At 41.9% G+C, this 27,716-nt stretch overlaps 1 protein-coding gene across 1 annotated transcript in view; it reads right to left on the reverse strand.

Annotated features, from left to right (window-relative positions):
- Positions 1-124: 124 nt before the first annotated feature.
- Positions 125-27,716, reverse strand: part of LOC143487654 (sialoadhesin-like) — a 178,546-nt gene continuing 150,954 nt past the window's right edge. The window contains exons 12-21 of the mRNA XM_076986707.1: positions 21,287-21,556; positions 15,414-15,683; positions 8,922-9,191; positions 3,044-3,313; positions 2,186-2,455; positions 1,856-2,102; positions 1,604-1,702; positions 1,433-1,481; positions 1,029-1,264; positions 125-937 (exon numbers count right to left, since the gene is read on the reverse strand). Of these exons, the coding sequence (XP_076842822.1) occupies positions 871-937; positions 1,029-1,264; positions 1,433-1,481; positions 1,604-1,702; positions 1,856-2,102; positions 2,186-2,455; positions 3,044-3,313; positions 8,922-9,191; positions 15,414-15,683; positions 21,287-21,556 (2,048 nt within the window). The 3' untranslated portion in view covers positions 125-870. The remainder of the gene's footprint in view (positions 938-1,028; positions 1,265-1,432; positions 1,482-1,603; positions 1,703-1,855; positions 2,103-2,185; positions 2,456-3,043; positions 3,314-8,921; positions 9,192-15,413; positions 15,684-21,286; positions 21,557-27,716) is intronic.

Below are 27,716 nucleotides of genomic sequence, written 5' to 3' on the forward strand. Positions count from 1 at the left end.
CACTGAAGTGAGAACTTCACACCTGAGGATGGTAATGAGGAGGATCAGGAACCATGATGGGACAATAACCCTCTGCATGGCGTCTACCACCAGCTAATAGTGGAATTCAGTGTGGTCAAAAAAACAGTCCAGGTCAAACCACAAAAATACAATCCAAGCAAAACCAGCCAGAGTCAAAATTACTGTAAGAAATAATCAGTAATGTTGAAAAGTGACAAAGTTACTTTAATTTTTGAAAGTTCAAATTATAGAAATCACAAGTCACACTGCAAATAAAATATAAAATAAAATATAGAAATGCTTCTTATACTTTACATGTAGACAAAACACTAACTACTGAATTACTACTTAGCACTAAAAATTAAGATTCAATATGCACACTATATTTACATACTTGTATTATCTTAGCAATCGGTACTATGACAATGTTCTTTACAATAGCCCAAACCAACCAAGATCAGAGTTTACTACAAACACCAGACGAATGCCATTACACTGTGTACTGATTACACATTATGGTTAAAACAAACTAACAGAATGTCCAGACATAACATATCCATACATATCCATAAATATTGTGGAAACATATGTAACATCTAACAACTAAGCACAATTCAAGCATGTTCAGTGCATGAACATTAGTCCAGTATTAACACTGGTATCAGCCTCCTGTGTTCAGAGAGAAACAACCAAAGCCCTTTTACGGTAGTAAAGTGGTCCAACGTCACCAGACTCCCTCCTGTCTGGCTGAACGGTGATTGTTGGAAAACTGAAATTCAACTTCTCAGCGTTTCTCCAGGATCCAGAGCTGCTGCATGTTCTGCTGTTAGAGACCAGAGCTCTGAGCTCACGGTGAGGGTGTTACTCTGCTTATGTGTGGGGTTTGGGTTTATGGACCTGACTGTAGATCTGACACGGGTCATCAGCTCCTTCAGACCTGTGGAATGAATTTATGAACCATTTATCAGAATCAGCCACAGAGTAAACATTTTATAATTCTAGTAGGTGTAATGGCATGATATGCTCACAGGGTGGCAGCAGAGTGTCTCTTGAAGTTCACAGAAGCATATTGAACGTCCTCTTCCTCTGGTGGGCTAGGTATATGTCTTGTGGTTGCCGATGGAGACACTTCCTGTGTCTGGTTTCGTGTGAAATATACAGTGCCATACTGAACATCATCCTGGTCAGTTGAGAATTGTGAGTGTGTGGGGTCAGAGGTCATGGCCAGGGCAGAGATGTTTCCATACACAGGAGTAGAGTCATGCTGAGAGAGAAAGAGAAACCTGCCACTGTAAAACATACCACAGTAAAACTTGCCACTGTAAAGTCTGTCACTGCCTGTACAGCCCAGTAGAACCTCAGACCCAGTAAAGAAACCGTTTGGGTCATTATGGAGTCTCACGTCTGTCCTGAGTTTCTCACTATAACTCACGTTCACACTGATCTCCTCACGTTTGCTCCTGGGAGCTGCAGCTCGACTTCTACAAGAACACCACAGAAACATCAGCAGAAACATCTGACCCACGTAGTGGACCAGAGTTTATGAATACGATAAATCTTATGAAGAAACTTTAGAGGGGTAAATGTGTCTTGCACTTCTCACCTCATCCACAGGAGGGCAGCAACAAGTAACAGAAACAAACCCACAGTGACTCCAGCAGCTGTATACATCACAGTTGTGTTATCTACAACAGTGAGAAGACTTTACACACACGTGTAAGACTTTACACACACATGCGATCACTCACAGAACTCAGTGAACTCAAATGCAACAGAACCAGAGAAGAGAGATCAAGACCACCTCAGTCTACATGCTGAGTGTCTCTAACCAGTGTAGGAACTCCGTCCAGCCCACACCGTACCTGATGTGAAGGGCCATTCTGTTGAATTGGATGATCCAAAGCGATTCTTCACCTCACAGTAGAAAGGTCCAACTGTACTTGCATTTAAAGTTAATCTGGTGCCATTTCCAATAGGTATGACATCACTTCCTGTCTTCCTGTACCAGGTGTAAGTGCTGTTGGGGTTGGAGTCACTGTAGCACAGCAGGGTGATCAAGTCCCCAGACACACGGTCAGTAACAGACGGGACTCTGGGAGGGTCTGAAGAGCAGAGAAACTCAACACGTCACTGAACATATTACACTCCCAACACAAGAGGATCTCACACAGCAAACTGCACCTACATAACACGTCCAGCAGGGCGGCGGTGGAGTTGTGCTGTCCTAGCTGGTTGTGAGCGGTGCAGTAGTAGAGTCCACTGTGCTGGGAGCTGATGTTGGTGATGCTGTAGTTCTGGCCTGTTCCCAGCAGTGTGTCTGCAGCTGCTCTCTGCTTAAACCAGGAGTAGTTGAGAACAGGAGGGTTTGCATCACTGCTGCAGGTCAGAGTCACTGAACCTCCCTCCACTCTCTCTCCAGAGGGAACCACCACTGTGCTGGTGTTTCTAGGGGAATCTAAACACAAACTTTAAAAATAAACATGAATCCAAACCTCTAAACATTTAACCCAAGCTTTAATGTGTAACTCTAGCCACAGCATTGAACATCAACCTTAACCTGCATTAAAACTGTATAGATGTTGCCTTAAGTGCATTTAGAAAATAAATGAAAAAAAACAAATGTATATGCTCGTTTTGCAATAAACGCCAAATGTGTGTAATTCAGAAATATCAGATTTTTAATGATGCTGCTTCACAGGCCAATTGTGTGTTCAGTTTTAGACACTAATTTTTGCATTTATTAACTCTTCTGAAAAATGAATATATGTCTCTATCAGTGATCTTTTCACAGATGCAAACTGTCTCTGTTTAATTAACTCCATCATTTTTACAACATCCATTTGGCCAGTTTAGAACTCTGGTTTTTAACGAAGGTATTTTCAGTTTTGTTGACATTATATTGTGTTGGTTGAAAGATTTTTTACAATGGAGCTGTGCTAAGTGGAACTGTACTTAGTTTGATAAAATGGCATCATAAATGTATTTATATGTTATATTTAAACATGCTGAATTCACTGTTTCATTAGGACAAAACTGCACCTACATAACACGTCCAGCAGGGCGGTGGTGGAGTTGTGCTGTCCTAGCTGGTTGTGAGCGGTGCAGTAGTAGAGTCCACTGTGCTGGGAGCTGATGTTGGTGATGCTGTAGTTCTGGCCTGTTCCCAGCAGTGTGTCTGCAGCTGCTCTCTGCTTAAACCAGGAGTAGTTGAGAACAGGAGGGTTTGCATCACTGCTGCAGGTCAGAGTCACTGAACCTCCCTCCACTCTCTCTCCAGAGGGAACCACCACTGCACTGGTGTTTCTAGGGGAATCTAAACACAAACTTTAAAAATAAACATGAATCCAAACCTCTAAACATTTAACCCAAGCTTTAATGTGTAACTCTAGCCACAGCCTTGAACATCAACCTTAACCTGCATTAAAACTGTTTAGATGTTGTTTTAAATGCATTTAGAAAACAAACGAATAAAAATTACATGTTTAAAAAAAAATTAAATGGTTTTGCAGTAAATGCCAAATCTGTATGTTTGGCTCACAGGCCAATTGCGTGTTCAATTTTACACCCTAATTTTTGCATTTAGTAACTCTTCTGAAAAATGTATATCTGTCTCTATCAGTAATCTTTTCAGAGATGCAGGTTGTCTCTGTTTAATTAACTCTATAATTTTTTACAACATCAATTTGGCCAGTTTAGAACTCTGGTTGTTAACAAAGGTATTTAAAATTTTGTTGACAATATAATGTAGTGTTCATAGAAAGATGTTTTACAATGGGGATGTGCTGATTAGTAGAACTGAACTCAGTTTGGTTCAGTTGTAGTTGATAAATGGTACTGAACTCAGTTTGATAAAATGCCATCATAACTGTATTTATATTGTGAAGACCGAACTCTGCAATCGCAGTGATGGGAACCAGGCTGCAGGTGCAGTGGCCCCATAGATGCAGCCCACTCAAGTGGTAAAAGAGGCCACAACCGGAGAAGACCAGAGCCACCATATCAAGGACACCGGGGCTTGTGTCCACCTCCCATCATGCACCATGAGTTCTTGTTCACCAACATAATAGATGGATATTGTTGTTCTGGCACTATACTGTGTGTTGTTATTAACCGTGGTTAATGCCACCGGATTCTTAGAGCCGTAAGTGGGGTTTAACGTAAAGCACCATGACGCAGGTTGTTAGAGAAATTAAGCACTTCTCTGTCGTTATCAAGGGTGGAAAGTAATGAATTACATTTTTTTACAAGTCTTTTTGTGCAACATACACCCACTGGGAGTTGCTCTCCCTCAGAGACATTCCCTATGGAATCGATGAAGCCACGATCACTGCTATTCCTGCAGAGATTCTAGCCACAAACTACTGTGCCACTGTGCCTGACCTGGCAGTAACCCCACCCGGATTCTCTCTACATCGGGCCGACAGGTCAGTTAAGCTGTCCAAGAAATCCAAAGGTGGTGGTATATGTGTTATGATAAACCAGCGCTGGTGTAACAACAATACAGAACTCAACAGTTACTGCAGTCCTCACCTGGAATATATTTCTGTCAAATGCAGACCGTACTATCTTCCCAGAGAGTTCGCCTCAGTGACTTTGATTGGTGTTTACATTCCTCCGTCCACCAACGCCAATGTAGCCATCTCGGAACTGGCAACATACATAACCTCTGTGGAAAACCTCACATCCTGACACAACTGTAGTTGCACTGGGTGATTTCAATCATGCCAACCTGTCTGCGGACCTTCCAAACTACATTCAACAGGTTACTTGTCCGAGTAGAGGCGCTAACACCCTCGACCACTGCTACGTCCCGATTAGCGGTGCCTACCGGTCTTTCCCGAGGGCTCCGCTGGGGAGGTCGGACCATGCCACTCTACTGCTCATCCCAAAATACAGGCAAAAACTTAAATCCAATTATGTAAAATCAAAAACTATCCATTGCTGGTCCAGCTCTTGCATTAACACCTTGAGAGGCTGCTTTGAGTGCACTGATTGGGACGTATTCAGCGCAGCTGCGGCCAATCTGGACGAGCTGACGGACACAGTGACGGCATACGTCAACATTTGTGTGGAGATGTGTATCCCCACCAAAATGGTGAAAATACACAGCAACAACAAACCTTGGTTCACAAAAGACATTCAACTCCTTCGCAAGAAAAAGAATACTGCTTTTATAGAGGGAAATAAAGAGCAATATAATACAGCTAAATATGAACTCAGAGCTGCGATTAGGAAAGCCAAATCCAAATACGCACACAGATTAGAACAGCAAATAACATCTAATGACACTAAATCAATTTGGCAAAAAATAAAAAACATGACTAGTTACAAAAAAAAGGCCCTGCCCTTCACTAGACAGTAATAGAGACCTACCAGACACACTAAATAACTTCTATGGCAGATTTGAACAGCAGCCTATCCCTTCTATTCTGACTCCAGTCCCTCCACCATTACCTCAGTTTTACATTCAGGAGGAGGAAGTGAGAGCCTCTTTTAGTAAAAATAAAAAGAGGAAAGCAGCGGGCCCTGATGGAGTCACCCCAGCTGTTTTAAAACACTGTGCAGCTCAGCTAGCTCCAATTTTTACTTTTATCTTCAATTGTTCTCTCAGTCAGTGTACAGTTCCAAAATGTTTTAAGGACTCAGTTATCATCCCTGTACCAAAAACTAACAAAATATCGTGTCTTAATGATTACAGACCTATCGCTCTTACATCCGTTGTTATGAAATCATTTGAACGAATCATACTCTCACACTTGAAATAACTTACTTCTCATCTCATGGACAATTACCAGTTTGCTTACCGGTCTAATAGATCCGTTGAAGATACAGTTAACCTGGCTCTCTACAGGATTATGCAACACCTAGAATCCCCAAACACCTATGCCCGGATATTGTTTATTGATTTCAGCTCCGCTTTCAATACTATCAACCCAGTCATCCTCTTCAATAAACTTATGGACATGGACATTGATATTAACCTATGTTACTGGATTCACAGTTTCCTGTCACAAAGAACACAGAGAGTCAGGATGGGTAGCCTCTCATCCCAACCCTAAGTACAGGTGCCCCCCAGGGTTGTGTTCTTTCACCATGGTTCTTTTCACTTTACACAAACACTCTCACATCCACTCACAGTTCAGTCTCCATTCTTAAATATGCAGACGATACAACAATAATTGGACTCATCAGTAACAATAACGAATATCATTATCGTGAACAGGTCAACCAAGCAGTCACTTGGTGCCAAAACAACAATTTACAGCTTAATACATCAAAAACACAGGAACTAATAGTCGATTTTTCACGCTCACCTACTTACAAAACATCCATCCTCATCTCCACTCAGCCTATTACCATCACAGACTCATTCAAATTCCTTGGTACATACATCAGTAGTTCACTCAAATGAAGAAAGCATTCAAACCAAATATACAAAAAAGCCAATAAAAGACTATTTTTCCTCAGACAACTGAAAAAATTTAGAATCAGGCCGAACATCCTCCTTCAGTTTTACACAGGAATCATTCAAAGCATACTTACCTCATCCATAATAGTTTGGTACGGAAATCTGGATAAGCATTCACGAAATAAACTACAATGTATAATAGATAAATCATCCAAAATCACTGGCCACACCCTCCCATCCATAGACACACTGTATCAAAAACGCATCATACAACGAGCCAAAAAGATCACTTTAGACCCCTCTCACCCTGCATATCACTTGTTTACACGCATGCCTTCTGGAAGACGCTATAGGTCCCTACCAACAAAATCAGTCAGACTCAAAAACAGTTTCTTTCCAACTGCTGTGCGGTGACTAAATCAATGTATGATCTGAAAGAATTGTTTGTCTATGTCTATATATTGTAGTTGTATTTATGGATTTGTTTTTTTCTTTTGACACAGAGATGTGAGTATGTTATGCTGTACCGGAAGCAAATTCCACCAACTTCTTGTGTGGTCATTAATAATAAATGAATTAATTAATTTACTTGCGTTACTGTAATTGAGTACTTTTTATGAGTAATTTATAATTTTCTGAATAGTTTTTGAAATATGTAATTTTTACTTTTATTTGAGTAAATTTTGACCTAAGTAGTTTTACTTCGTTACATTTGAACCCCCTCACGTTACTGAGTAAAAAAATATTGATGGTGAAAAATTAAATGCGGGCAGAAATGTAAACTTCTGAGTTCCGGAACTGAAAGTCAATTGGGTTGTCAGGGCTGGCTCGGCTGCCGCTCCTCCTAACAACACTAGAGGCACCCGAGTCAGTCCTAGACTCTCCAGGCGCAATCAGCAGTGATCCGTTTTAGCTGTCTCTATGGCTTCTTAAGGAAGCTTAGTGAAACGGATCATTGCTGAATCGTTTTGGCTCGCCTTCACTGGTTGCGTTTCTTGTGTTTAGGTGTCTGGCCACCTTATGCACTCTCTCTCATCTCTCCTATCACTCTTGCTTTTCTACTACTTATTCAAGTAACTATCTCCTGCGCTGCTTACTAGCCTACATCAAGTTTTCCCCCTGCTTTATCTCTTCCTATCTGTTCTTTGTTTATTTTGGGAAGGGTTTTTGTTTCGTCGTGGCGTTCTGCCTGCTGCCAGTTACTTCTCCTGGAGTCCTAAGTTTCGTTTTCTCGCGTAGAGTTTTCTCTGAGTCTTTTCTGTTGCATTTTTCTCCCGTGTGTTTTGCGGTCGAGTTTATTTACTACGACGTTACGTGTGTGGCCTTGCCTTGCGCGCCCTTTCCATTGTCTCATAATCAGGCCGTAACCCGGTGCACTTTTTTCCAAAAGAATGAGATTGTTCTATCTTTAAATCTTCTATCTATCAGGATCTGTGGGATCCTGTGGACATTTTATTGTGAAAAGTGGAATCCTGTGGGCACTGTATTTTGAATAGTTGGATCATGTGAGCGTTTTAAATAGTGGAATCCTGTGCGCATTTTGTTTTATTTTGAGTTGTGGCATCCTGTGGTCATTTAATATTTTATTTTGAGTTGTGACATGCTGTGGGTATTTTATTGTGAAAAGTTGGATCCTGTGAGCACTTGTTTTTATTTTTGAGGTGAGACCCTGTGGGCATCTTATATTGTTTTATTTTGAGTTGTGGGATCCTGTAGCATTTTATTGTGAGTAGTGGAATCCTGTTGCATTTTAGTTTGATTTGTGGTATCTTGTGGGTATTTAATTTTGTGAGCATTTTGCTTTTTGAATAATTTGTAATTAAAATTTCTTTATTCTTATCATGGTGTTGTTTGCACTTTATGGTACAGGTTGTAATTGTCCTTGTGCTGTGAGGAAGTATGTTCCTGAGCCCAGTTGATCTTTTGCAAGTGTGGATGTGCACTTAAATACGCTTTGAAATCGATTAAAACAACTTGTGCTGAATTTGATTCATTACATCCTTTTTTGCATTAAATAACTGAAAGTAAGTAAGTAACTTTTACTCAAATTACATTTTAAATGAAGTAATTTTGTACTTTTACTCGAGTAAATTTTGAGATGGTTAATTTTACTTTTACTCTGAGTAGAATTTAGGCAAAGTAAAGATAATTTTACTCAATTACAATTGTTCAGTACTCTCTCCACCTCTGATCATTATACAGTGAACCTCTCAGTCTGTTTGTGTTTGTGAGAAAGCTGTTTGCCAATGAAGAACTGTCATTGGTCAAAAAGATGTTGCCTTCTTCATGCATGTCACTATGTTATATTTAAACATATTGAATTCACTGTTTCAAGGCCACAACTGCATCTACATAACACAGGTTGCAGGGTGATTAAGTGATCAAGTCCCCAGACACACGAACAGTAACAGACGGGACTCTGGGAGGGTCTGAGGAGCAGAGAAAATCAACACGTCACTGAACATATTACACTCCCAACACAAGAGGATCTCACACAGCAAACTGCACCTACATAACACGTCCAGCAGGGCGGCGGTGGAGTTGTGCTGTCCTAGCTGGTTGTGAGCGGTGCAGTAGTAGAGTCCACTGTGCTGGGAGCTGATGTTGATGATGCTGTAGTTCTGGCCTGTTCCCAGCAGTGTGTCTGCAGCTGCTCTCTCCTTAAACCAGGAGTAGTTGAGAACAGGAGGGTTTGCATCACTGCTGCAGGTCAGAGTCACTGAACCTCCCTCCACTCTCTCTCCAGAGGGATTCACCACTGCGCTGGTGTCTCTAGGGGAATCTAAACACAAACACGGTGTTAACTTTAAAAATAAACATGAATCCTAACCTCTAAACATTTAGTCCAAGCTTTAATGTGTAACTCTTGCCACAGATAGATAGATAGATAGATAGATAGATAGATAGATAGATAGATAGATAGATAGATAACTTTATTAATCCCCGGGGGGAAAGTCAATTATTACAGCAGCAATGCAAAGAAAGTCAGGAATTAAATACACAATAGAATAATATAGTACTTTAAATAAGAAAACTAAGACCTAATGTGTGCAAATAAGTGTTATGTAAAGTTGTATCAAGGTGCAAAGTGCAGTGCAAAGTGTAGTCTGCTGTGTGACCCTAGAGGGTTTAGCAGTGTCCTGAGTCCTCTGTTTAATGTGAGCCTTTGGTTGGTAAGTAGTAAAGTCACAGTAAGAGTGTTCCTGAGAATGGTGAATTGTTGTACAGTGTGATCGCTGTTGGGAGGAATGATCTCCTGTACCGTTCCTTGTTGCAGCGAAGCTGAAGGAGCCTGTTACTGAAAGTGCTCCGCTGCGTAGTCAGTGTGTCATGCAGGGGGTGGAAGGGGTTCTCCATGATGGCAGTGAGTTTTTTTATAGAGAGGTCCTCCTCTCTATAACAACCTCGAAGCCCTCCAGAGAGCAGCCCATTACTGAACCGGCCTTCCTGATCAGTTTGTTGAGCTTGGCTGCATCTCCTTTCCTGATGCTGCCTCCCCAGCGTACTGCAGCAAAGAAGAGGGCACTCGCAACAACACACTGGTAGAAGAGTTCCTGCATCTTGCTGCACACATTGAAGGACCTGAGCTTCCTCAGAAAGTAGAGTCTGCTCATTCCTTTCTTGTACACAGCCTCTGAGTTAGCCTTCCAGTCCAGTCTGTTGTCTAGAACAACTCCCAGGTATTTGTAATTGTCCACCATCTCCACGTTCTGACCCTTGATGTCAAGTCAAGTCATTTTAATTTATAAAGCACACTTCAAAACAACGAAGTTGACCAAGGTGCTGTACACAAAAAGCACATAAATATACAAACAGATAAAATAGTCACATAAAATGCGATCAAAAGAGTTGCCATCAAACAAAAATGTAAATAAAACAACAAACAAGAAACATATACACCAACATAAAAGAATCAGCCCTAAAATACAACCATCACTCCTGATATGCAATAGCAAATAAATGAGTTTTCAATTGCAATTTAAAAGCATCTATATTTAGCATGGACCTTAAGTGGTAAGGGAGGGCATTCCAGAGACGAGGGGCGTAAGCAGCAATAGAGCGGTCACCTCTACACTTTAGTCTGGACTTGGGAATGACAAAGAGAAACTGATCTGCAGATCTTAACGAACGTCTCGGGACGTAGAGCGTTAAGAGAGCAGACAAATAGAGAGGGGCAAGGCCATGCAAAGCCTTAAAAACCAACAATAAAATCTTGAAATCAATCCGAAATCGAACCAGCAGCCAGTGAAGGGCAGCCAAAATGGGAGATATATGCTCCCTCCTGGGTGTTCGAGTTAGAAGGCGGGTAGCCACATTTTGAACCAACTGAAGAGACCTCAAAAGTTGCTTATTGATACCAGCATACAGTGAGTTACAGTAATCCAATCGAGTGGTTACAAATGCATGTATGGTTGTCTCAAAATCCTTCATTGAGAGAAAAGGCCTAATCTTAACCAGTTGACGAAGATGGTAGAAACTAGTTCTAACAACATTTGCCACTTGTTTATCAAAGGCCAGATTGGCATCAAATATGACTCCAAGATTTTTCACAGCAGATTTTTCATACCCATGCAATGGGCCTAAATCAAAGCCAGCAGGGGCACCAAAAACTATGACCTCAGTTTTCTGTTCATTTAAACAAAGAAAATTTGAGGACATCCATACCTTGACCTCATGCAAACAATCCATCAAGACCTTTGGGGGACATGTCGAGTCTCTCTTAACGGGAAGATAGATCTGGGTGTCGTCCGCATAACAGTGAAACTGTATGCCGTATTTATCAAAAATAGACCCCAGAGGAAGCATATAAAGTGAAAATAGGAGCGGTCCAAGAACCGAGCCCTGAGGAACACCAGTCAACAAATTGGCCTTAGCAGACTGGGCTTCACCTATTTTAACACTAAAACTTCTATTAGTCAAATAGGATCTAAACCATTCCAGAACAGTGCCTCCTATGCCCACCATGTTTTACAAGCGTTGCAACAGGATGCTATGGTTCACAGTATCAAATGCTGCACTGAGATCCAATAGCAGGAGCATCGCAGAGTCTCCAGTGTCCATGCAGGTTAAAAGGTCATTTAAGACCTGTAAAAGGGCTGTTTCTGTACTATGACCCGGCTTAAACCCGGACTGAAAAATTTCTGAGATTCCTGTTTTCTCAATAAAAGACTGGAGCTGACAAAATAAGACAGTGGTAGGCTCTAAACCTTGCTTTTTAAGGACAGGTTCAACAATAGCGTGTTTAAAATCCATAGGCACAATACCAGAACAAAGACTACTATTAACAATCGTCAGAATACTCATGCCCATGGTATCAAAACCCTCCTTCAGGATCCGAAATGGAATTGTGTCAAGAAAACAGTTAGAGGGCTTCACAGCCTTAACTATATCTCGAACCTCAGCAAGTGTCACTGGTTCAAAATGGTGCAAAAGCCCCGAAGGGGAGACAGCCTCAGTAGAATCAGTGGCACCATTAACTAGTGATCTGATAGTCACAATCTTGTCAACAAAAAATCTTTAAAACTGTTCACAGACTGTTCAACTGAGCCAACTAGTGGACAAACATTAGGGGGATTAAGCACAGAGTTAATGGTATGAAATAAAATCTGGGGTCTATGACAGTTTCTAGCAACAATACTTGAGAGGTAAGCAGATTTAGCAGCCTTTACAGCAGACTGATAGTCAGTTAGAGATTGCCTTAAGGCATCATAAGAAACCTGCAGCTTATCCTTCTGCCATTTACGTTCCGCTTTTCTACATAAGCGCCTCTGTTCTCTAGTCTCTGCACTGAGCCAAGGTTCAGATGATGCTGGCTTAAGCCGCTTACTGGTCAGTGGAGCAATATTATCTAAAATGTCAAGACAAATAAAGTTAAACTCAGAAAGTAAAAAATCAGGATAACTCATCAAACAGTTATCAGTTAAAATAGTCGTGTTGTCCTGATAACAACGTACAAACTGCTCCACAGTGGACGAATTAATCATTCGATGCTTAGAGACACATACATCCGGCTTTACAGGATTCTGTGACAGTTCAGTTTCAATCAAAACAGGAAAATGATCAGAAAAGTTGGTTTCAAATGTCCGTGCACAACAAACAGGCAAGCCATGTGTTAAAACCAAGTCCAACGTATGCCCCCGTTCATGCGTAGGGCCTCTAACCAGTTGTTGGAAGTTAAAAGAATCAATAAGATACAAAAACTCATTAACCAAAGGAGAGTCAGAACAGCAAACATGTATATTAAAATCGCCCATAATAAGGATATTATCATTTCTCGTGACACATTCAGCCAGGAAGTCCGAAAAATCATTAATAAAATCCTTATTATATTTCGGTGGGCGATAAATCAAGCCACAAAGAACCGGAGGAGACAGGCTCACTTCAAATAGTTGTAGTTCAAAACTAGAGTACATCTCAGTTTTTACCTGACGGCAAGAAAAAGTGTTTCTATAAACCGTGGCCAAGCCGCCACCTCGACCCGACAAACGAGGGGAGTGAAGGTAATAGTCAATGGCTGAGGCCAGCTCCGAAAACGCACTCAGCTCACCATCCGCCAGCCAAGTTTCCGTGATGAGTAGAAAATCCAGAGAATGAGTGGCATAAAAATCCTTCAGAATGAATGTCTTGTTAGCCACGGATCTAGCGTTAACCAGAGCCAACCTGGTCAACGAAGGAGAATCGTTTGGCTAAGGGGCATATCCCAGCATACGAAGATTACTGTAGTCCACACCTCGACGAGCAGGACCACGTCTTTGAAACCAGGAACATTGTACAAAATGACCGGGGACAACAGGGGTAACAGAGCGATACCCAACCTTGAGAAGATGTTTATCAGCCCATCGCCTGTTGTCCAGTGTCGGGTTTTTGCATCTGTAGCCAGGATTCCTCAGCAAACGTGCTACCAGGTAATGCTTACGCTTCACTGACGCACCACTACGCTTACCCCGTCTCCTGTAGCGCCTTCTCCGCCCGCTTTCCCATAGCGGGCATAGACGGAGAAGGAACCAGGGTACATGTTTCAATACAGGAGGAAGGCGCAACTGATGTTGATGTTGACAGGCCTGGTTATTGTCTTCCTCCTCCTGAAGTCAACCACCATTTCCTTGGTTTTAGCCACATTGAGGGTCAGATGGTTCTCCTCACACCACGTGACGAACCTGTCCACTAGGTCTCTGTACTCTCCATCCCTGTCATTCTTGATGCATCCTACCACCACAGAGTCATCAGAGAATTTCTGCAGGTGGCAGAGGTCAGACTTATACTGGAAGTCTGTGGTGTACAGGGTGAAAAGGAATGGGGAAAGGACCATTCCTTGTGGTGCTCCAACGTTGCTGACTAAGCACTCAGACCGACTGGATCCCATTTGCACATACTGGGGTCGTTCAGACAGGTAGTCCATGACCCAGGCAACAGTCGACCTGTCCACCTGCATCCTGTCCATTTTCCCTCTAAGTTTAAGAGGTTGGATGGTGTTGAATGCACTTGAAAAGTCGAAGAAAGTGACTCTTACAGTGGAGTTGCTGTTGTTGTCTAGGTGTGCATGTGCCTTCTGCAGTAGGTAAATCACTGCATCATCCACACTGACCCGTTGCTGGTATGCAAACTGCAAGGGATCCATAAAAATGCTTACTTGAGGTCTTAAATAAGCCAGCACAATTCTTTCCATGACCTTCATAACATGTGATGTGAGGGTCAAAGGTCTAAAGTCATTCAAGGAGGTGGTGGTAGATTTTTTGGGATGGGAACCAGGCATGATGTCTTCCATAGCACTGGTACCCTCTGTTGCTGTATGCTAAGGTTAAAGAGGTGCTGAAATATCCCACAGAGTTGGGCAGCACACACTTTCAGGACCCTTGTGCTGATGTTGTCAGGTCCTGTTGCTTTGCCCAGCCTCAGCTTCTCCAGTTGCCTCTTCACCTGACCAGTCGTCACCACTAAGTGGGTGGGTGGTGTTTCTATTGTTTGTGGTGATTGCTGTGTTGATGGTTGTGACGTGAATAGGTTAGGAGGGGGTGTCTCCATTGTTCTTGGTGATTGCTGTGTTGCCTGTGGTAATGGCTGTGCATTGAGGTGGACTGTATGTGTGAGTGGTAGAGCATGGGGCAATGGTGCAAGGATGGGAGGGAGGGGTGTTGTGCTGAATCTGTTAAAGAATATGTTCAGCTTATTGGCTTCATCCACGCTGCCTCCAACTGTCTGCTATCTTCCCTTAAAGCCAGTAATCTGCTTCATGCCAGTCCACACCTCCCTTGTGTTGTTTTGCTGGAGCTTTCCCTCCAGCTTTCTCCTGTAGGCCTCCTTGCTCTCTCTCAGCCTCCGTTTCAGCTCCTTCTGCACCAGCCTCAGTTGTTCCTTGTCGTTTGCATGGAAGGCAAGTTTTTTCCTATTGAGTAGCCCCTTTAGGTCTTTAGTAATTCAGTGCTTGTTGTTTGGAAAACAGCGTACTTTCCTGACTGGAACAACAGTGTCCGTGCAGAAGTTGATATAGTCCGTTACAGCCTTGAATATCTACCTTAACCTGCATTAAAACTGTATAGATGTTGCTTTAAGTGCATTTAGAAAATAAATGAATAAAAACAAATGTATATGCTGGTTTTGCAATAAACGCCAAATGTGTGTAATTCAGAAATATCAGATTTTTAATGATGCTGCTTCACAGGCCAATTGTGTGTTCAGTTTTAGACACTAATTTTTGCATTTATTAACTCTTCTGAAAAATGAATATATGTCTCTATCGGTGATCTTTTCACAGATGCAAATTGTCTCTGTTTAATTAACTCCATCATTTTTACAACATCCATTTGGCCAGTTTAGAACTCTGGTTTTTAACGAAGGTATTTTCAGTTTTATTGACATTATATTGTGTTGGTTGAATAATTTTTTACAATGGAGCTGTGCTAAGTGGAACTGTACTTAGTTTGATAAAATGGCATCATAAATGTATTTATATGTTATATTTAAACATACTGAATTCACTGTTTCATTAGGACAAAACTGCACCTACATAACACGTCCAGCAGGGCGGTGGTGGAGTTGTGCTGTCCTAGCTGGTTGTGAGCGGTGCAGTAGTAGAGTCCACTGTGCTGGGAGCTGATGTTGGTGATGCTGTAGTTCTGGCCTGTTCCTAGCAGTGTGTCTGCAGCTGCTCTCTGCTTAAACCAGGAGTAGTTGAGAACAGGAGGGTTTGCATCACTGCTGCAGGTCAGAGTCACTGAACCTCCCTCCACTCTCTCTCCAGAGGGAACCACCATTGCGTTGGTGTTTCTAGGGGAATCTGAACACAAACTTTAAAAATAAACATGAATCCCAACCTCCAACATTTAACCCAAGCTTTAATGTGTAACTCTAGCCACAGCCTTGGACATCAACCTTAACCTGCATTAAAACTGTACAGATGTTGTTTTAAATGCATTTAGAAAACAAACGAATAAAAATTACATGTTTAAAAAAAAATTAAATGGTTTTGCAGTAAATGCCAAATCTGTATGTTTGGCTCACAGGCCAATTGCGTGTTCAATTTTACACCCTAATTTTTGCATTTAGTAATTCTTCTGAAAAATGTATATCTGTCTCTATCAGTAATCTTTTCAGAGATGCAGGTTGTCTCTGTTTAATTAACTCTTTTTTTACAACATCAATTTGGCCAGTTTAGAACTCTGGTTGTTAACAAAGGTATTTAAAATTTTGTTGACAATATAATGTAGTGTTCATAGAAAGACGTTTTACAATGGGGATGTGCTGATTAGTAGAACTGAACTCAGTTTGGTTCAGTTGTAGTTGATAAATGGTACTGAACTCAGTTTGATAAAATGCCATCATAACTGTATTTATATTATGAAGACCGAACTCTGCAATCGCAGTGATGGGAACCAGGCTGCAGGTGCAGTGGCCCCATAGATGCAGCCCACTCAAGTGGTAAGAGAGGCCACAACCGGAGAAGACCAGAGCCACCATATCAAGGACACCGGGGCTTGTGTCCACCTCCCATCATGCACCGTGAGTTCTTGTTCACCAACATAATAGATGGATATTGTTGTTCTGGCACTATACTGTGTGTTGTTATTAACCGTGGTTAATGCCACCGGATTCTTAGAGCCGTAAGTGGGGTTTAACGTAAAGCACCATGACGCAGGTTGTTAGAGAAATTAAGCACTTCTCTGTCGTTATCAAGGGTGGAAAGTAATGAATTACATTTTTTTACAAGTCTTTTTGTGCAACATACACCCACTGGGAGTTGCTCTCCCTCAGAGACATTCCCTATGGAATCGATGAAGCCACGATCACTGCTATTCCTGCAGAGATTCTAGCCACAAACTACTGTGCCACTGTGCCTGACCTGGCAGTAACCCCACCCGGATTCTCTCTACATCGGGCCGACAGGTCAGTTAAGCTGTCCAAGAAATCCAAAGGTGGTGGTATATGTGTTATGATAAACCAGCGCTGGTGTAACAACAATACAGAACTCAACAGTTACTGCAGTCCTCACCTGGAATATATTTCTGTCAAATGCAGACCGTACTATCTTCCCAGAGAGTTCGCCTCAGTGACTTTGATTGGTGTTTACATTCCTCCGTCCACCAACGCCAATGTAGCCATCTCGGAACTGGCAACATACATAACCTCTGTGGAAAACCTCACATCCTGACACAACTGTAGTTGCACTGGGTGATTTCAATCATGCCAACCTGTCTGCGGACCTTCCAAACTACATTCAACAGGTTACTTGTCCGAGTAGAGGCGCTAACACCCTCGACCACTGCTACGTCCCGATTAGCGGTGCCTACCGGTCTTTCTCGAGGGCTCCGCTGGGGAGGTCGGACCATGCCACTCTACTGCTCATCCCAAAATACAGGCAAAAACTTAAATCCAATTATGTAAAATCAAAAACTATCCATTGCTGGTCCAGCTCTTGCATTAACACCTTGAGAGGCTGCTTTGAGTGCACTGATTGGGACGTATTCAGCGCAGCTGCGGCCAATCTGGACGAGCTGACGGACACAGTGACGGCATACGTCAACATTTGTGTGGAGATGTGTATCCCCACCAAAATGGTGAAAATACACAGCAACAACAAACCTTGGTTCACAAAAGACATTCAACTCCTTCGCAAGAAAAAGAATACTGCTTTTATAGAGGGAAATAAAGAGCAATATAATACAGCTAAATATGAACTCAGAGCTGCGATTAGGAAAGCCAAATCCAAATACGCACACAGATTAGAACAGCAAATAACATCTAATGACACTAAATCAATTTGGCAAAAAATAAAAAACATGACTAGTTACAAAAAAAAGGCCCTGCCCTTCACTAGACAGTAATAGAGACCTACCAGACACACTAAATAACTTCTATGGCAGATTTGAACAGCAGCCTATCCCTTCTATTCTGACTCCAGTCCCTCCACCATTACCTCAGTTTTACATTCAGGAGGAGGAAGTGAGAGCCTCTTTTAGTAAAAATAAAAAGAGGAAAGCAGCGGGCCCTGATGGAGTCACCCCAGCTGTTTTAAAACACTGTGCAGCTCAGCTAGCTCCAATTTTTACTTTTATCTTCAATTGTTCTCTCAGTCAGTGTACAGTTCCAAAATGTTTTAAGGACTCAGTTATCATCCCTGTACCAAAAACTAACAAAATATCGTGTCTTAATGATTACAGACCTATCGCTCTTACATCCGTTGTTATGAAATCATTTGAACGAATCATACTCTCACACTTGAAATAACTTACTTCTCATCTCATGGACAATTACCAGTTTGCTTACCGGTCTAATAGATCCGTTGAAGATACAGTTAACCTGGCTCTCTACAGGATTATGCAACACCTAGAATCCCCAAACACCTATGCCCGGATATTGTTTATTGATTTCAGCTCCGCTTTCAATACTATCAACCCAGTCATCCTCTTCAATAAACTTATGGACATGGACATTGATATTAACCTATGTTACTGGATTCACAGTTTCCTGTCACAAAGAACACAGAGAGTCAGGATGGGTAGCCTCTCATCCCAACCCTAAGTACAGGTGCCCCCCAGGGTTGTGTTCTTTCACCATGGTTCTTTTCACTTTACACAAACACTCTCACATCCACTCACAGTTCAGTCTCCATTCTTAAATATGCAGACGATACAACAATAATTGGACTCATCAGTAACAATAACGAATATCATTATCGTGAACAGGTCAACCAAGCAGTCACTTGGTGCCAAAACAACAATTTACAGCTTAATACATCAAAAACACAGGAACTAATAGTCGATTTTTCACGCTCACCTACTTACAAAACATCCATCCTCATCTCCACTCAGCCTATTACCATCACAGACTCATTCAAATTCCTTGGTACATACATCAGTAGTTCACTCAAATGAAGAAAGCATTCAAACCAAATATACAAAAAAGCCAATAAAAGACTATTTTTCCTCAGACAACTGAAAAAATTTAGAATCAGGCCGAACATCCTCCTTCAGTTTTACACAGGAATCATTCAAAGCATACTTACCTCATCCATAATAGTTTGGTACGGAAATCTGGATAAGCATTCACGAAATAAACTACAATGTATAATAGATAAATCATCCAAAATCACTGGCCACACCCTCCCATCCATAGACACACTGTATCAAAAACGCATCATACAACGAGCCAAAAAGATCACTTTAGACCCCTCTCACCCTGCATATCACTTGTTTACACGCATGCCTTCTGGAAGACGCTATAGGTCCCTACCAACAAAATCAGTCAGACTCAAAAACAGTTTCTTTCCAACTGCTGTGCGGTGACTAAATCAATGTATGATCTGAAAGAATTGTTTGTCTATGTCTATATATTGTAGTTGTATTTATGGATTTGTTTTTTTCTTTTGACACAGAGATGTGAGTATGTTATGCTGTACCGGAAGCAAATTCCACCAACTTCTTGTGTGGTCATTAATAATAAATGAATTAATTAATTTACTTGCGTTACTGTAATTGAGTACTTTTTATGAGTAATTTATAATTTTCTGAATAGTTTTTGAAATATGTAATTTTTACTTTTATTTGAGTAAATTTTGACCTAAGTAGTTTTACTTCGTTACATTTGAACCCCCTCACGTTACTGAGTAAAAAAATATTGATGGTGAAAAATTAAATGCGGGCAGAAATGTAAACTTCTGAGTTCCGGAACTGAAAGTCAATTGGGTTGTCAGGGCTGGCTCGGCTGCCGCTCCTCCTAACAACACTAGAGGCACCCGAGTCAGTCCTAGACTCTCCAGGCGCAATCAGCAGTGATCCGTTTTAGCTGTCTCTATGGCTTCTTAAGGAAGCTTAGTGAAACGGATCATTGCTGAATCGTTTTGGCTCGCCTTCACTGGTTGCGTTTCTTGTGTTTAGGTGTCTGGCCACCTTATGCACTCTCTCTCATCTCTCCTATCACTCTTGCTTTTCTACTACTTATTCAAGTAACTATCTCCTGCGCTGCTTACTAGCCTACATCAAGTTTTCCCCCTGCTTTATCTCTTCCTATCTGTTCTTTGTTTATTTTGGGAAGGGTTTTTGTTTCGTCGTGGCGTTCTGCCTGCTGCCAGTTACTTCTCCTGGAGTCCTAAGTTTCGTTTTCTCGCGTAGAGTTTTCTCTGAGTCTTTTCTGTTGCATTTTTCTCCCGTGTGTTTTGCGGTCGAGTTTATTTACTACGACGTTACGTGTGTGGCCTTGCCTTGCGCGCCCTTTCCATTGTCTCATAATCAGGCCGTAACCCGGTGCACTTTTTTCCAAAAGAATGAGATTGTTCTATCTTTAAATCTTCTATCTATCAGGATCTGTGGGATCCTGTGGACATTTTATTGTGAAAAGTGGAATCCTGTGGGCACTGTATTTTGAATAGTTGGATCATGTGAGCGTTTTAGATAGTGGAATCCTGTGCGCATTTTGTTTTATTTTGAGTTGTGGCATCCTGTGGTCATTTAATATTTTATTTTGAGTTGTGACATGCTGTGGGTATTTTATTGTGAAAAGTTGGATCCTGTGAGCACTTGTTTTTATTTTTGAGGTGAGACCCTGTGGGCATCTTATATTGTTTTATTTTGAGTTGTGGGATCCTGTAGCATTTTATTGTGAGTAGTGGAATCCTGTTGCATTTTAGTTTGATTTGTGGTATCTTGTGGGTATTTAATTTTGTGAGCATTTTGCTTTTTGAATAATTTGTAATTAAAATTTCTTTATTCTTATCATGGTGTTGTTTGCACTTTATGGTACAGGTTGTAATTGTCCTTGTGCTGTGAGGAAGTATGTTCCTGAGCCCAGTTGATCTTTTGCAAGTGTGGATGTGCACTTAAATACGCTTTGAAATCGATTAAAACAACTTGTGCTGAATTTGATTCATTACATCCTTTTTTGCATTAAATAACTGAAAGTAAGTAAGTAACTTTTACTCAAATTACATTTTAAATGAAGTAATTTTGTACTTTTACTCGAGTAAATTTTGAGATGGTTAATTTTACTTTTACTCTGAGTAGAATTTAGGCAAAGTAAAGATAATTTTACTCAATTACAATTGTTCAGTACTCTCTCCACCTCTGATCATTATACAGTGAACCTCTCAGTCTGTTTGTGTTTGTGAGAAAGCTGTTTGCCAATGAAGAACTGTCATTGGTCAAAAAGATGTTGCCTTCTTCATGCATGTCACTATGTTATATTTAAACATATTGAATTCACTGTTTCAAGGCCACAACTGCATCTACATAACACAGGTTGCAGGGTGATTAAGTGATCAAGTCCCCAGACACACGAACAGTAACAGACGGGACTCTGGGAGGGTCTGAAGAGCAGAGAAACTCAACACGTCACTGAACATATTACACTCCCAACACAAGAGGATCTCACACAGCAAACTGCACCTACATAACACGTCCAGCAGGGCGGCGGTGGAGTTGTGCTGTCCTAGCTGGTTGTGAGCGGTGCAGTAGTAGAGTCCACTGTGCTGGGAGCTGATGTTGGTGATGCTGTAGTTCTGGCCTGTTCCCAGCAGTGTGTCTGCAGCTGCTCTCTGCTTAAACCAGGAGTAGTTGAGAACAGGAGGGTTTGCATCACTGCTGCAGGTCAGAGTCACTGAACCTCCCTCCACTCTCTCTCCAGAGGGATTCACCACTGCGCTGGTGTCTCTAGGGGAATCTAAACACAAACACGGTGTTAACTTTAAAAATAAACATGAATCCTAACCTCTAAACATTTAGTCCAAGCTTTAATGTGTAACTCTTGCCACAGATAGATAGATAGATAGATAGATAGATAGATAGATAGATAGATAGATAGATAGATAGATAGATAGATAGATAGATAGATAGATAGATAGATAACTTTATTAATCCCCGGGGGGAAAGTCAATTATTACAGCAGCAATGCAAAGAAAGTCAGGAATTAAATACACAATAGAATAATATAGTACTTTAAATAAGAAAACTAAGACCTAATGTGTGCAAATAAGTGTTATGTAAAGTTGTATCAAGGTGCAAAGTGCAGTGCAAAGTGTAGTCTGCTGTGTGACCCTAGAGGGTTTAGCAGTGTCCTGAGTCCTCTGTTTAATGTGAGCCTTTGGTTGGTAAGTAGTAAAGTCACAGTAAGAGTGTTCCTGAGAATGGTGAATTGTTGTACAGTGTGATCGCTGTTGGGAGGAATGATCTCCTGTACCGTTCCTTGTTGCAGCGAAGCTGAAGGAGCCTGTTACTGAAAGTGCTCCGCTGCGTAGTCAGTGTGTCATGCAGGGGGTGGAAGGGGTTCTCCATGATGGCAGTGAGTTTTTTTATAGAGAGGTCCTCCTCTCTATAACAACCTCGAAGCCCTTCAGAGAGCAGCCCATTACTGAACCAGCCTTCCTGATCAGTTTGTTGAGCTTGGCTGCATCTCCTTTCCTAATGCTGCCTCCCCAGCATACTGCAGCAAAGAAGAGGGCACTCGCAACATCACACTGGTAGAAGAGTTCCAGCATCTTGCTGCACACATTGAAGGACCTGAGCTTCCTCAGAAAGTAGAGTCTGCTCATTCCTTTCTTGTACACAGCCTCTGAGTTAGCCTTCCAGTCCAGTCTGTTGTCCAGAACAACTCCCAGGTATTTGTAATTGTCCACCATCTCCACGTTCTGACCCTTGATGTCAAGTCAAGTCATTTTAATTTATAAAGCACACTTCAAAACAACGAAGTTGACCAAGGTGCTGTACACAAAAAGCACATAAATATACAAACAGATAAAATAGTCACATAAAATGCGATCAAAAGAGTTGCCATCAAACAAAAATGTAAATAAAACAACAAACAAGAAACATATACACCAACATAAAAGAATCAGCCCTAAAATACAACCATCACTCCTGATATGCAATAGCAAATAAATGAGTTTTCAATTGCAATTTAAAAGCATCTATATTTAGCATGGACCTTAAGTGGTAAGGGAGGGCATTCCAGAGACGAGGGGCGTAAGCAGCAATAGAGCGGTCACCTCTACACTTTAGTCTGGACTTGGGAATGACAAAGAGAAACTGATCTGCAGATCTTAACGAACGTCTCGGGACGTAGAGCGTTAAGAGAGCAGACAAATAGAGAGGGGCAAGGCCATGCAAAGCCTTAAAAACCAACAATAAAATCTTGAAATCAATCTCAAATCAAACCGGCAGCCAGTGAAGGGCAGCCAAAATGGGAGATATATGATCCCTCCTGGGTGTTCGAGTTAGAAGGCGGGTAGCCACATTTTGAACCAACTGAAGAGACCTCAAAAGTTGCTTATTGATACCAGCATACAGTGAGTTACAGTAATCCAATCGAGTGGTTACAAATGCATGTATGGTTGTCTCAAAATCCTTCATTGAGAGAAAAGGCCTAATCTTAACCAGTTGACGAAGATGGTAGAAACTAGTTCTAACAACATTTGCCACTTGTTTATCAAAGGCCAGATTGGCATCAAATATGACTCCAAGATTTTTCACAGCAGATTTTTCATACCCATGCAATGGGCCTAAATCAAAGCCAGCAGGGGCACCAAAAACTATGACCTCAGTTTTCTGTTCATTTAAACAAAGAAAATTTGAGGACATCCATACCTTGACCTCATGCAAACAATCCATCAAGACCTTTGGGGGACATGTCGAGTCTCTCTTAACGGGAAGATAGATCTGGGTGTCGTCCGCATAACAGTGAAACTGTATGCCGTATTTATCAAAAATAGACCCCAGAGGAAGCATATAAAGTGAAAATAGGAGCGGTCCAAGAACCGAGCCCTGAGGAACACCAGTCAACAAATTGGCCTTAGCAGACTGGGCTTCACCTATTTTAACACTAAAACTTCTATTAGTCAAATAGGATCTAAACCATTCCAGAACAGTGCCTCCTATGCCCACCATGTTTTACAAGCGTTGCAACAGGATGCTATGGTTCACAGTATCAAATGCTGCACTGAGATCCAATAGCAGGAGCATCGCAGAGTCTCCAGTGTCCATGCAGGTTAAAAGGTCATTTAAGACCTGTAAAAGGGCTGTTTCTGTACTATGACCCGGCTTAAACCCGGACTGAAAAATTTCTGAGATTCCTGTTTTCTCAATAAAAGACTGGAGCTGACAAAATAAGACAGTGGTAGGCTCTAAACCTTGCTTTTTAAGGACAGGTTCAACAATAGCGTGTTTAAAATCCATAGGCACAATACCAGAACAAAGACTACTATTAACAATCGTCAGAATACTCATGCCCATGGTATCAAAACCCTCCTTCAGGATCCGAAATGGAATTGTGTCAAGAAAACAGTTAGAGGGCTTCACAGCCTTAACTATATCTCGAACCTCAGCAAGTGTCACTGGTTCAGAATGGTGCAAAAGCCCCGAAGGGGAGACAGCCTCAGTAGAATCAGTGGCACCATTAACTAGTGATCTGATAGTCACAATCTTGTCAACAAAAAATCTTTAAAACTGTTCACAGACTGTTCAACTGAGCCAACTAGTGAACAAACATTAGGGGGATTAAGCACAGAGTTAATGGTATGAAATAAAATCTGGGGTCTATGACAGTTTCTAGCAACAATACTTGAGAGGTAAGCAGATTTAGCAGCCTTTACAGCAGACTGATAGTCAGTTAGAGATTGCCTTAAGGCATCATAAGAAACCTGCAGCTTATCCTTCTGCCATTTACGTTCCGCTTTTCTACATAAGCGCCTCTGTTCTCTAGTCTCTGCACTGAGCCAAGGTTCAGATGATGCTGGCTTAAGCCGCTTACTGGTCAGTGGAGCAATATTATCTAAAATGTCAAGACAAATAAAGTTAAACTCAGAAAGTAAAAAATCAGGATAACTCATCAAACAGTTATCAGTTAAAACAGTCGTGTTGTCCTGATAACAACGTACAAACTGCTCCACAGTGGACAAATTAATCATTCGATGCTTAGAGACACATACATCCGGCTTTACAGGATTCTGTGACAGTTCAGTTTCAATCAAAACAGGAAAATGATCAGAAAAGTTGGTTTCAAATGTCCGTGCACAACAAACAGGCAAGCCATGTGTCAAAACCAAGTCCAACGTATGCCCCCATTCATGCGTAGGGCCTCTAACCAGTTGTTGGAAGTTAAAAGAATCAATAAGATACAAAAACTCATTAACCAAAGGAGAGTCAGAACAGCAAACATGTATATTAAAATCGCCCATAATAAGGATATTATCATTTCTCGTGACACATTCAGCCAGGAAGTCCGAAAAATCATTCATAAAATCCTTATTATATTTCGGTGGGCAGTAAATCAAGCCACAAAGAACCGGAGGAGACAGGCTCACTTCAAATAGTTGTAGTTCAAAACTAGAGTACATCTCAGTTTTTACCTGACGGCAAGAAAAAGTGTTTCTATAAACCGTGGCCAAGCCGCCACCTCGACCTGACAAACGAGGGGAGTGAAGGTAATAGTCACTGGCTGAGGCCAGCTCCGAAAAAGCACTCAGCTCACCATCCGCCAGCCAAGTTTCCGTGATGAGTAGAAAATCCAGAGAATGAGTGGCATAAAAATCCTTCAGAATGAATGTCTTGTTAGCCACGGATCTAGCGTTAACCAGAGCCAACCTGGTCAACGTAGGAGAATCGTTTGGCTGAGGGGCATATCCTAGCATACGAAGATTACTGTAGTCCACACCTCGACGAGCAGGACCACGTCTTTGAAACCAGGAACATTGTACAAAATGACCGGGGACAACAGGGGTAACAGAGCGATACCCAACCTTGAGAAGATGTTTATCAGCCCATCGCCTGTTGTCCAGTGTCGGGTTTTTGCATCTGTAGCCAGGATTCCTCAGCAAACGTGCTACCAGGTAATGCTTACGCTTCACTGACGCACCACTACGCTTACCCCGTCTCCTGTAGCGCCTTCTCCGCCCGCTTTCCCATAGCGGGCATAGACGGAGAAGGAACCAGGGTACATGTTTCAATACAGGAGGAAGGCGCAACTGATGTTGATGTTGACAGGCCTGGTTATTGTCTTCCTCCTCCTGAAGTCAACCACCATTTCCTTGGTTTTAGCCACATTGAGGGTCAGATGGTTCTCCTCACACCACATGACGAACCTGTCCACTAGGTCTCTGTACTCTCCATCCCTGTCATCCTTGATGCATCCTACCACCACAGAGTCATCAGAGAATTTCTGTAGGTGGCAGAGGTCAGACTTATACTGGAAGTCTGGTGTACAGGGTGAAAAGGAATGGGGAAAGGACCATTCCTTGTGGTGCTCCATGTTGCTGACTAAGCACTCAGACCGACTGGATCCCATTTGCACATACTGGGGTCGTTCAGACAGGTAGTCCATGACCCAGGCAACAGTCGACCTGTCCACCTGCATCCTGTCCATTTTCCCTCTAAGTTTAAGAGGTTGGATGGTGTTGAATGCACTTGAAAAGTCGAAGAAAGTGACTCTTACAGTGGAGTTGCTGTTGTTGTCTAGGTGTGCATGTGCCTTCTGCAGTAGGTAAATCACTGCATCATCCACACTGACCCGTTGCTGGTATGCAAACTGCAAGGGATCCATAAAAATGCTTACTTGAGGTCTTAAATAAGCCAGCACAATTCTTTCCATGACCTTCATAACATGTGATGTGAGGGCCACAGATCTGAAGTCATTCAAAGAGGTGGTGGTGGATTTTTTTGGGGATGGGAACCAGGCATGAAGTCTTCCATAGCACTGGTACCCTCTGTTGCTGTATGCTAAGGTTAAAGAGGTGCTGAAATATCCCACAGAGTTGGGCAGCACACACTTTCAGGACCCTCGTGCTGATGTTGTCAGGTCCTGTGGCTTTGCCCAACCTCAGCTTCTCCAGTTGCCTCTTCACCTGACCAGTCGTCACCACTAAGTGGGTGGGTGGTGTTTCTATTGTTTGTGGTGATTGCTGTGTTGATGGTTGTGAGGTGAATTAGGAGGGAGTGTCTCCATTGAGGGGGTGATTGCTGTGTTGCCTGTGTTAATGGCTGTGCATTGAGGTAGACTGTTTGCGTGAGTGGTAGAGCATGGGGCAATGGTGCAAGGATGGGAGGGAGGGGTGTTGTGCTGAATCTGTTAAAGAATATGTTCAGCTTATTGGCTTCATCCACGCTGCCTCCAACTGTCTGCTATCTTCCCTTAAAGCCAGTAATCTGCTTCATGCCAGTCCACACCTCCCTTGTGTTGTTTTGCTGGAGCTTTCCCTCCAGCTTTCTCCTGTAGGCCTCCTTGCTCTCTCTCAGCCTCCGTTTCAGCTCCTTCTGCACCAGCCTCAGTTGTTCCTTGTCGTTTGCATGGAAGGCAAGTTTTTTCCTATTGAGTAGCCCCTTTAGGTCTTTAGTAATCCAGTGCTTGTTGTTTGGAAAACAGCGTACTTTCCTGACTGGAACAACAGTGTCCGTGCAGAAGTTGATATAGTCCGTTACAGCCTTGAACATCAACCTTAACCTGCATTAAAACTGTATAGATGTTGCTTTAAGTGCATTTAGAAAATAAATGAATAAAAACAAATGTATATGCTGGTTTTGCAATAAACGCCAAATGTGTGTAATTCAGCAATATCAGATTTTTAATGATGCTGCTTCACAGGCCAATTGTGTGTTCAGTTTTAGACACTAATTTTTGCATTTATTAACTCTTCTGAAAAATGAATATATGTCTCTATCGGTGATCTTTTCACAGATGCAAATTGTCTCTGTTTAATTAACTCCATCATTTTTACAACATCCATTTGGCCAGTTTAGAACTCTGGTTTTTAACGAAGGTATTTTCAGTTTTGTTGACATTATATTGTGTTGGTTGAAAGATTTTTTACAATGGAGCTGTGCTAAGTGGAACTGTA

Source organism: Brachyhypopomus gauderio, unplaced genomic scaffold, assembly GCF_052324685.1.
Source record: "Brachyhypopomus gauderio isolate BG-103 unplaced genomic scaffold, BGAUD_0.2 sc49, whole genome shotgun sequence".
NCBI classification, from domain to species: Eukaryota; Metazoa; Chordata; class Actinopteri; order Gymnotiformes; family Hypopomidae; genus Brachyhypopomus; species Brachyhypopomus gauderio.